General features: G+C 38.4%; 1 protein-coding gene across 24 annotated transcripts in view; it reads left to right on the forward strand.

Moving 5' to 3' along the window:
- Positions 1-11,992, forward strand: part of PLEKHA5 (pleckstrin homology domain containing A5) — a 242,398-nt gene that overhangs the window by 147,007 nt on the left and 83,399 nt on the right. For 12 of the 24 annotated variants that reach the window (XR_008511852.2, XM_054526907.2, XM_054526913.2 and 9 more), the window contains 4 exons: positions 3,668-4,133; positions 7,752-7,835; positions 10,942-11,061; positions 11,903-11,956. Coding sequence is in view for 23 of the 24 variants with exons in the window: in XM_054526907.2 (XP_054382882.1) it covers positions 3,668-4,133; positions 7,752-7,835; positions 10,942-11,061; positions 11,903-11,956 (724 nt within the window). In the remaining variant the exon portion in view is untranslated. The remainder of the gene's footprint in view (positions 1-3,667; positions 4,134-7,751; positions 7,836-10,941; positions 11,062-11,902; positions 11,957-11,992) is intronic. The other 12 variants (XM_024256698.3, XM_054526919.2, XM_054526921.2 and 9 more) reach the window with 2 other exon arrangements.

Genomic DNA, 11,992 nt, shown 5'->3' on the forward strand with positions numbered 1-11,992 from the left:
GGGAGACAGGTCCAGTGAGTGGAGATCACGCCACTGCACTCCAGCCTGGACAACAGAGCGAGACTCCATCTCAAAAAAAAAAAATATATATATATATAATATCTTGGTCTTTTCTCCCCTACTCCTCTACCCTGCCCCCAATATTCTGAAAGCCCCAGAATATGTAACTCATCTAAGGTCTAAATACTTAATAGGAAAGCAAGAATCAAAACTTGGCTCTCTTGATTTTTGATCAACCACTTTTCCTGTTTTACTGTTTTCCCACTATATCCCGTCTGGATGCTTTAACCCACAAAGAGAAGGTATATTTAACATGAGATTTTCTCTTATTATAAAGGTAACATAATTTTACTACCCCAATAGACACAAATTATGCAGGCAGTTTATTAATTGGGTGACTCATAGTCCAGAATGCACTCAATTCATCACACCTCATCACAATGAAATCTTTTTTTTGGAGACAGGGCCCTCCCTCTGTTGGCCAGTCTGGAGTACAGTGGCACAATCTCAGCTCACTGCAACCTCTGCCTCCCAGGTTCAAGCAATTCTCCTGCCTCAACCTCCCGAGTAGCTGGGAGTGCAGGAGCATGCTACCACGCCCGAGTAATATTTTCTAGTTTTTGTAGAGACGGGATTTTGCTATGTTGAACTCCTGACCTCAAGTGATCCACCTGCCTTGGCCTCCCAAAGTGCTGGGATTGCAGGGGTGAGCCACTGCACCCAGCCTGAAATCTTTTTGTAACTATAATATATCAGTATTTGTGCATTGTTACTGACAGGTCTTTGGGTCAAAAGAGAGCTCTTATATCCAGATTATCAGGGAAGGATTCCCAGATTATTAAGAGTATGGTCAAATAATTTTCCCATCAAATATTTAATCCCTTCTGGTCCATGTAATTACCAGTATCTCTGACATTTTCACAACCAGTAGGAGCCCATGTAATATAAGGAAAAAGTTGTTAACTAAACATTGAAAGAAGAGATGAGGAAACCTGAGTTTGTGGAGTCCCAACCCTTCCACATACTTGGTTCATTGAATTATGTTGATTTTGATATTAGGATATAAATTTATGCCCATGGAGATGATTGTGTAAGATGAATACTTGTAATTTAATTTTTCTTTTTCTTTTTCTTTTTTTTTTTGGAGACAGAGTGTCTGTCACCCAGGCTAGAGTGCAGTGGCACGATCTCAGCTCACTGCAACCTCCACCTCCCAGGTTTAAGCGATTCTCCTGCCTCAGCCTCTCGAGTAGCTGGAACTACAGGCGTGCATCACCACACCTGGCTGATTTTTGTATTTTTAGTAGAGACAGGGTTTCACCATGTTGGCCAAGCTGGTCTTGAACTCCTGGCGTCAAGCGATCTGCCTGCCTCAGCCTCCCAAAGTACTGGGATTACAGGCGCAAGCCACCACGCCCAGCCTAATCTTACTTTTTCTAATCTAGATGTTTCTTGTGCTGGTGGTGGTTAAAAAGTTACGTTTGGGAAAAATAAAAAACTAGCCACGCATGGTGGCATATACCTGTAGTCCTAGCTACTTAGGAGGCTGAGGCAGGAAGATCACTTGAGCCCAGGAGGACCAGACTGCAGTGTACTCCACTGCACTCCAGCCTGGGTGACAGAGTGAGAACCCATCTCAAAAAAAAATATGTATGTTTGTGTTTAGAATTTGAATTATACCTACACCTCTGTATCTAAAGGAAATGGAGGCCAGGCGCTCACTCCTGTAATCCTGGCACTTTGGGAGGCTGAGGCAGGCAGATTGCCTGAGCTCAGGAGTTGGAGATCACCCTGGGCAACATGGCAAAACCCTGTCTCTACAAAAGTACAAAAAATTAGCTAGGCATGGTGGCTGGTTCCTATAGTCCCAGCTACTCAGGGGGCTGAGGCAGGAGAATCACTTGAACTTGGGAGGCAGAGGTTGCAGTGAGCTGAGATTGCGCCAATGCACTTCAGCCTGGGCAACAGAGCAAAACACTGTCTCCAAAAAAAAAAAAAAAAAAGATAATAGGGAAACACAAATGCTAACTTTACGTAGTTTTTAATTGATTCTTTTTTTTCTGGCTCACTTCTCCCCTAACTTTTAAAAATCTTTTTTATGTCATGAATTTCACCTAGTATGAAGTTGGCACTGTGATAGTTTTATAAACTCAAAAGAGTATATTTATTAAAGTGGTTTTTTTGTGTGTGGTTTTTTTTTGTTGTTGTTGTTGTTTTTTTGAGATGGAGTCTCGCTCTGTCACCCAGGCTGGAGTGCACTGGCGCGATCTCGGCTTGCTGCAAGCTCGGCCTCCTGGGTTCACGCCATTCTCCTGCCTCAGCCTCCTGAGTAGCTGGGACTACAGGCGCCCGCCACCACGCTCGGCTAATTTTTTTGTATTTTTAGAAGAGACGGGGTTTCACCATGTTAGCCAGGATGGTCTCCATCTCCTGACCTCTTGATCTGCCCGCCTCGGCCTCCCAAAGTGCTGGGATTACAGGTGTGAGCCACCCAAAGTGGTTTTTTTAAAAATAGTAAACTGAAATTGTATTCTTTCATTTTTGGAAATGGTAGTATTCTGTGCTTAGTAATATGCAATTACATATCCAATTCCCAAAATTAGCATTTTAAAAGAATTATACTTTGCATGCATAATGTTAGATTGCTTTAAAAAGCCTCCTGAAAAATATTCTACCGTCTATGAAGTGGAATATTAATTACTGTGCTGGAAACATTGCAAAATTGATGAGATTGCAGTTTTATATCTGAAATATTGTGATATTTAAGTATTTTATCTTTAATAGAACTCTGAGCATCAGCTCCAAGTCACTTTTATATTTCAAGTTAGGAAAAGCTATGAAAGGAAGTTATTCCTTCAAACCAAATATACTGATGTATTTACTCCCATAAATAACCATACTTCCTGAAAGAAAACATACAACAGAATAGTCAACATATACTTGCAGTAATTTATTTCCTGTCTTTATGCTCTATGGATATAACTCACTTCATATTTCATCCATACATAGAAATCTTAGTCCTCTGATGAGATGTATAAAAATGAGAGTTTATTTATATAAAAACAAATAAAATATAGTGACACAATTGAGATTAGATTTTAAACATTCTTATTTCTCAAATGAAGTATAATACTCTTGCATCTTTAAATCAAACTATACATTGTGTGGAACTAATAGTCTTTTGTGTAATTGATATAGATGCTGTTTATCTTGTATTAAGTGTGTTAAATTGAATTTCATAAAAAGATTAAAATCTGTTAATAGTTTATACCTTGTATAATATTTTGATCTTTAAAAAAATACATTCTAAGCCGGGCACGGTGACTCATGCCTGTAAATCCCAGCATTTTGGGAGGCCGAGGTGGGTGGATTACCTGAGGTCAGGAATTCAAGATCAGCCGGGCATGGTGGTGGGCGCCTGTAATCCCAGCTACTCGGGAGGCTGAGGCAGGAGAATCACTTGAGCCCGGGAGGCAGAGGTTGCAGTGAGCCGAGATCACGCCATTGTACTCCAGCCTGGGCAACAGAGCGAGACTCTTGTCTCCAAAAAAAAAAAAGATACATTCTAGTGTATATTTTACTTACTGAACAAAAGAAATGTACTCTAATTTAGAATTTGGAAAATAACTCTCCTTCATGTTTACATTTTAATTTTTTTTTATTTTAGAGTAATTTCTTACCAAACATTACCAAGAAATATGCCAAGTCACAGAGCCCAGATTATGGCCCGCTACCCTGAAGGTTATAGAACACTCCCAAGAAACAGCAAGACAAGGCCTGAAAGTATCTGCAGTGTAACCCCTTCTACTCATGACAAGACATTAGGACCCGGAGCGGAGGAGAAACGGAGGTCCATGAGAGATGACACAATGTGGCAGCTCTACGAATGGCAGCAGCGTCAGTTTTATAACAAACAGAGCACCCTCCCTCGACACAGTACTTTGAGTAGTCCCAAAACCATGGTAAATATTTCTGACCAGACAATGCACTCTATTCCCACATCACCTTCCCACGGGTCAATAGCTGCTTATCAGGGATACTCCCCTCAACGAACTTACAGATCAGAAGTGTCTTCACCAATTCAGAGAGGAGATGTGACAATAGACCGCAGACACAGGGCCCATCACCCTAAGGTAAAATAGCTGCTGATTTTTTGTTAACTCACTACCTTATAAATGCTGTGTTTTCCTTCTAGTATACTATTTTAAGTGTGAGAGACAAAAGAATGGGGAGAAAGTAAGCAAGGCAGCTCTTTTTTGTTTTAAAAAATAAATAAAAATATTTTACAACATTAAGATCTCATGTATGAAAAACACCTAATTGGAACACTTCATCTCTCAGGAACACAGGAGCAGTTCTTTTGAGCAGATGCATTCTGTATTCTGTGCTTGATACCATATCTCATCAGTTCTCCATGTAGGTTAACACCACATGCATTTTTTTGTTGTTTTGTTTTTGTTGTTGTTGTTTTGTTTTGAGATGGAGTCTCTCTCTGTTGCCCTGGCTGGAATGCAGAGGCATAATCTCAGCTCACTGCAACCTCTGCCTCCCAGGCTCAAACGATTCTCCTGCCTCAGCCTCCCGAGTAGCTGGGATTACAGACATGCGCCACCACACCTGGCTAATTTTTGTATTTTTAGTAGAGATGTGGTTTCACCATGATGCCCAGGCTGGTCTTGAACTCCTGATCTCAAGTGACCCACTGGCCTCAGCCTCCCAAAGTGCTGAGATTGCAGGTGTGAGCCACTGTGCCTGGCCTAGACCACATTCATTTTTATTGGCTTTTTACACACTTGGAAATTCTACACCTACTGTCTTCTGGCATACCTGAAATTTTGTATCAAGCTCATCCTGTTGTTCATGAGGATAAAAGTGTTAACTTTATCTTCTAACCAATGAATATATGGCATATTGAGATAACTCTTTCAACACTCGATTTAATATTAGAGCTTAATGGTATGTATACATTTAAAAAATGGAGATCATGTTTTACTTCGTATATTAAGTTGGTTTAAGCATTGCTTAGTATAGATTATTTGAAGTGAATTCAAAGTGCTTTGTTGACCAGACATAGTGGCTCACACCTGTATTCCCAACACTTTGGGGAGCCAAGGCCGTAGGATCACTTGAACCTGGGAGGTTGAGGCTGTAGTAAGCTGTGATTGCACCACTGCACTCCAGCCTGGGAGACAGAGCAGGACTCTGACTCAAAAAATAGTAATAATAAGTTATTGCTTTATACTGTTTTAAAATGCTCTTTTCTTATCCTTGTGACAGGCTGAACCCTTCAGCTGCATTGTTACCTAAGCATTTGCTTGATATTTCCATAAATAAGCATTTGTTAAAATTAATAAATTAATCAGGAATTTTCCTTTGAAGAAAGTTTTAATTTGCCTCACAAAAAAAGCTCACTTTGAACTCCATCATAACAAAGTTCAGTGTTTCCTCACTTTGTCCAAAGACTAAATCATGATGGATAAAAATAGTAGCAATATACAACAAAAATCTGATCTAAGACAACTTAATGTGTATGGTGTAACAATTGGCTCTAAATTACATGCTCTCATGGTTAATAGTATTTTTCATGTTCTTGGCCAGAATATATCATCTGTTTCGACAGCAAATATGAGATGAATCTATATTCTCTATCCAATTCCCAACTGTCTACCACTGCTCCTCCTAAAAGACTTCTCCAAAATTGCCAAATTTTTCTTTCAAACTATCCTATCCTCTTCCTTGATCTAGATCAGTGGTTCTTAAAGTGTAGTGCATGGACCCCTGTGAGGGGTTCCCTCCCCGTGACCCTTTCAGGGAGTCAAAACTATTTTTATAATCATAATAAGGCATTATTCATTGTGTTCCTATTTGCTCTAGTAGTGCAGAAGCGATGGTGAGTAAAATTTCTGGCACCTCAGCATAAATCAAGGCAGTGGCTCCAGACTATGCTAGTGGTCATTGTGGCCTTCACTGCCACACACTTGAAGTAAAAAATAAAGTATCAGGTTCACTTATAAATCTCATTCATGAAACAGTAGAAAATAATTTTATTGAACCTTACTTAACATTTTGTTACATATTGTTTTACTGTTGTGATGAAATGGTAAATGCATAAAGCATTTCTATGGCGTAACAAAGTGCTAACGGTTGTCTCACAGTAAAACACATGACGGAGTTGCAAGCTGAATTAGTTCCTTTTATTGTGAAACACATTTTTACTTGAACAAAAGACAACTATCAATATTCAAACGTGGTATTTGATAGACACACTTTCTCAAAGTGAATGCTATCCTGTCACTTCAAGGAAAACAACTGACAGTATTTGTCACTGATGACAACGTTTGAGTTTTCAAGCAAAAAATAGAATTTTGGAAATCGTGTATCTGCCACCCTGAACTTGACAGCTTTCCAGTGTCTAAAGATTGGTGGTGATATTAATAGTTGTGATGTTTTTATATTGTATACTGACATATGTCAACATTCAGAACATTGCATAACTCACTGAACCAATATTTTCCAGATGACCAGTGTTTGATATCACAAGATTCATTTAAAGTACAAATAGACCAGTGGATATTAATGTAACAGAGTATCAAAAGTTCATTGATAAGGTTTCAGATATCACTTTGTAACTAACCTTTAAAAAAATATCACTTTTTTGAGCTATAGTGCAGTGTCAAAGATGAACATCTATAATTATCAAGAAAAACTATTAAAATTCTCTTCCTTTTTTCCAACTATATATATTGAGGGTAGATTTTCTTCACATACTTCCACTAAGAGATTATCACAACAGATTAAATACAGAAACAGATACAAGAATCCAGCCAGACATTAAAGATTTGCAAAACTATAAAACAATGCCACTCTTGCCGCTAAATTTTCTTTTTAAAAATATAAAGGGATCCTGAGGTCAAAGAGTTTTTGAGAACCTCTAAACCAGATTTTAGAATTATTCTGTTCAGGCTGGGCAAGTGGCTCACACCTGTAATCCTAGCACTTTGAGAGGCCAAGGTAGGTGGATTGCTTGAGGCCAGGAGTTCGAGACCAGCCTGACCAACATGGTGAAAAAACCCCGTCTCTACTAAAAATACAAAAATTAGTCAGGCATGGTGGCATGCGCCTGTAATCCCAGGTACTTGAGAGGCTGTGGTAGGAGAATCTCTTGAACCCAGGAGGTGGAGGTTGCAGTGAGCTGAGATCTCGCCATACACTCCAGGCTTGGCAACAGAAGAGACTCTGCCTCAAAAAAAAAAAAAAAGAGAATTACTCTGCTCATCCACATCATTATTTTTTTTAGATGGAGCCTCGCTCTGTTGCCCAGGCTGGAGTGTGGTGGTGCTGTCTCGGCTCACTGCATCCTCTGCCTCCCGGGTTCAAGCAATTGTCCCACGTCAGCCTTCCAAGTAGCTAGGATTACAGGCCCACGCCACCACGCCTGGCTAATTTTTTGTATTTTTAGTAGAGACAGGACAGGTTTTCACCATGTTGGCTAGGCTGGTCTCGAACTCCTGACCTCAAGTGATCTGTCCACCCTGGCCTTTCAAAGTGTCGGGATTATAGGCGTGAGCCACCGCACCCAGCCCCACATCAGTATTTTATGTCAAGAAATTTTAGTCTCTATCATCTTTCATAAGCACTAATAGCAATTTTAAATGGTATTTCATAATAGGAATTTAAGATTTCTCCTTGCTGACATTGATAAGAAAAAAAAAACTTTACCACAGAATTACATTGTGCCTTTACTTTCCTAGCATGTCTATGTGCCTGACAGAAGGTCAGTGCCAGCTGGCCTGACTTTACAGTCTGTTAGTCCCCAGAGCCTCCAAGGGAAAACGGTGAGTAATATCTTTATTTACCATACCATGTTTTATTTATGTGCTGCACAGGAAGGTACATATCTAACATAGTTTTTAAGTTTGAATTTTCAGAGGTTCTCCCAAAGAAAAAATTACTGCTTTTGTGCAAGAGACGCTCATCAGAAGAATTTGGACTTATGTAGCCATTTCAGTGTTTTAGTGGATACCTTTTCCTAAGTGTCTGACTGGCCAAATAAAAGATTATATTTTGAAACTTTACGGCCAGGTGCGGTGGCTTATGCCTGTAATCCCAGCACTTTGGGAGGCCAAGGCAGGCGGATCGCTTGAGGTCAGAAGTTCAAGACCAGCCTGGCCAACACGTTGAAACCCCATCTCTACTAAAACTACAAAATTAGCTGGGCATGGTGGTGCTCGCCTGTAATCCCAGCTACTTGGGAGGCTGAAGCAGGAGAATCACTTGAACCCAGAAGGCGGAGTTTGCAGTGAGCCGATATCCTGCCATTGCACTCCAGCCTGGGCAACAGAGCGAGACTCTGTCTCAAAAAAAAAGAAACTTTATTGTATAAACTAGGTGGGTTTCTTTACTTTCATTCCCTTATCCTTAAAACAGAAGTTGCAGTAATTCATTAGTGAACAAATCCAGCAAGCAGTTATTTGTGGTCAAACTACCAGCATATTAAGTTTTTCATGTGAATTTTTAGATTAACTTCTTTAGAGCTGTTAATAAAAGAAACTGATTTACATATCAGCAGAAAAAGAAAGACTGTAACAAGCGTTTGATCAGAGCAAGTATTTACCATTATCATTTCATTGTCAGTGTTATGTTAATTGGAAAGGAGTTATATTAGGAGGACACTTCTTCTAGTTAAAGAGAAAAGGTGACTTTTCCTCACTTCAGTTTATTTTAATGGTATTCTTTTATCAGGGGCACTGGCTTTATTGTCAGTAGATAACTCAGTTTCTGTAAAGATGTGATTTTAGCACCTGTGTGTATAGTTGTTCATTGTTTAAAATTCTCTTCCTGCAGTAATCAAATTCATCTTACGTGTTTTGTAAAAACATTGTTTTATTTTATCTTTTACACGTTTAGATAAAATGAAATATTTCCTTGCTTTAAACTTCCTGCAGTTTATTTGCCAAAGATTATTTGATTAAGACTAAGAACTTTTAAATGTGGGAATCTTAAAACATTAGATTGTTGGCCTGACAAATAGTCATTAATCATAGAGTAAATGCTAAATAGCATACCACAAATGTTTCTCTTCTGCCTTGCTCCCTCTAGTGGATATTTAGCACAAAATTTATTTACCACCTCCTACTTTCTTTGGTCAAATGTGCCTCTTTATTTGGCCTCAAAATCTAAATAAAGTTATTGGTATCTTTCATCCTTTTGAAAATGTCTTAATCTGTTTAGCTCCATAAATAATAAACCAGAGTTTCAGTATTTCTTGCGGTATCACTCTGGGTTCTTAGAATATCTAAATCCCTTTCCCCACCTTACCTTCTCCCTGGCAAGACCTCAAGTGTTGGAGATGATGATCATAAAACAAGGACTATCCTAGCGTCATGAGGTCACAAGATAGGACTGGCATCAGAACAAAAGCAACTGTTCTTTTTCTCTTACGTGGTTTATTTAAATCTTACACACCAAACATTCTTTGACCATTTAATATACGGTAAAAAACTGTTGTCTCACCTGTGGATACCCAGTTTTATCTAAGGAATCCAATAGTAACTGTAGTTTACTTCTGCTAACACTTTTTCTGTCTGAGGGCAATAATTTTTAATATGATTTTGGATAATGGTTAAAAATGATTTCTGTTTTTGAAAAGAATTGTAGGAAAATAAAGAGCAATAGCAAATAAACAGAACAGAAGAGAGCTAGTGCAATGCTGTCGTGTAGGCAAAACAAACCAATCTCGGGAATACTTTTTAGCCTGGAATTTTTAAGAGTACATTGCAGCACTCAAGTGAGGAGAGCCTTTGGCCTGCTTTCAGTTGTTAATCATAACAAAGATCAGAGAAATACCGAGTAATATTTTATGGGCTATAAGACTGCCAATGAGCATACTTTACTGTATTTCTAAGAAAAGTATATTAAATTGGCCCATTAAGGAATTTCATCCACCGTTGAAAATTTGTTTTCCTTTGGATCACAGTCACCAATCAGGAACCAAAAAAAGGTTCTCTTCTTTTCCCAGAGTGAAGAAGGAGGGTTTATGTGCCCATGGAAACTCTCTTTTTCTTAAAAAAATAAAACTGATCTTTTGGTCATAAAAAATGCTATAATGAAAGCACTAACAGTGACATTTCAGAATATAACTGGGAAGTAATTAATAGAACCCAGATCCCAAGTTTAATAATGTGAAGATATCCAAGTTTTACTTTTATTTTATTTATTTATTTTGAGATGGAGTCTCGCCCTGTTGCCCAGGCTGGAATGCAATGGCGTGATCTCGGCTCACTGCAAACTCCGCCTCCTGGATTCAAGCGATTCTCCTGCCTCAGCCTCAGAGGTAGCTGGGATTACAGTTGTGTGCCACCACGCCTGGCTAATTTTTTTTTTGTCTTTAGTAGAGGTGGGGCTCAGGCTGGTCTCGAACTCCTGACCTTGTGATCCGCCTCCCTCGGCCTCCCAAAGTGCTGGGATTACAGGCGTGAGCCACTGTGCCCGGCCTACATTTATTTTAATTATTTTATGTACGTTCTGTTAGAAAGTTGGACATGCAGGTATTTGTACTATTGCTGGGAAAAGATATAATTTTTTTAGATATCTTAGTAAAATATCTTTTAATAATTTTTTAGTAGCGCTTATATACAGACCTTTGTAATGTTTTTTTGGCATTGTGCTTTTTTGTACTTAACATTTAAATATTCTCATGAGTTCTGAGAAAATGCCTTAATTTACTGTTGTTTTGCTGTATCTTTTAAAGTAACACTGTTCCTTCTATTTCTCTAGATATCTATGCATTTATGTAGGACCTATCATCATAGTGCCTAGGCACTATGTTTGATGTCAACCATAAGAGGAAACTTGCCAAGAAATCTTGGTTTAATATCTGTCACTTAAGACAACAATTAATCTGTTTTCCACTGTTTGGATTCTTAAATTGTACTCCTTCAGCCAGAGGAGCTTACGCTGCTGCTAATAAAGCTGAGACGGCAGCAAGCCGAACTGAGTAGTATCCGGGAGCATACGTTAGCACAGCTCATGCAGCTAAAGCTTGAGGCCCACAGCCCAAAGGTCAGCTATGGAGAGATTTGTCTGTGTCGTCTGCCATCATCTCTTATTTTGAACTACTCATTAGTCAATATGATCAGCGTCATTAGTGTTGAGCATGAGCCCATACCATCATTATAGTGACAACATTAGAATCTCCTATTAACCCTTTGAGAATTCAACTTATTTATACATTACTGAAAGAAAATACAGGTAGGGTGCATTTCTTCTTAGCCTTCTACCCACCCGCTCACCCACTGGCTTTTGGTTTTGAGGAAGGCAATATGTACAATACTTCACGTATGCATTAACTTCATGTTGTTATTCACTGAATACTGTGATTTCCATATCTGGTAAAACAAATATTGAGAAGTCCTATAATTTCCAATAAAACAATAAATTAAAAATTCATTATAGCTTTAATAATACTGCCTTTTAAATGTTAAAAATTAATTTTAAAATGTCTTTTATTTCTAATGAAAAGAATGAACACATAACCGTTTCTCAAAGGGTTTATAGCTCTGGTTATATAAGAAAGATCTTATTGAAAGAAGTAGTACTATATTAGAGGAAATAATTGACGTGTAAAAGTTCTAACAGTTTGCTAAAGCTATTTTAAGGAATTTTTCTGCTTAATTCATTGTTCATATGCATGTCTACTTAATTTCTTACAAAACAAAATCTAATTCTATAATTTAATATGTCAGCAGTACCATTTACAGGGGAGCATGTGCGTGAAAGTTGTCGTGTACTGTGATATAATAGGTTGTAGTAAATTACCTGTTTTTCTTATTCCAAAATTGACCTTTTCTTGAATTCCACATCCTCTTTCTCTGTCCCTTTTTTCTTAATTGGTGCCTACTAGAATGAAATTCTTTCACATCATCTCCAAAGGAACACCATATATTTGGATCATCAGGTGGGATTCATAGAGATTTTCTTACTTTTAATACTT

The sequence above is a fragment of the Pongo abelii genome, chromosome 10 (genome assembly GCF_028885655.2).
Source record: "Pongo abelii isolate AG06213 chromosome 10, NHGRI_mPonAbe1-v2.0_pri, whole genome shotgun sequence".
In the NCBI taxonomy this organism is placed as follows: Eukaryota; Metazoa; Chordata; class Mammalia; order Primates; family Hominidae; genus Pongo; species Pongo abelii.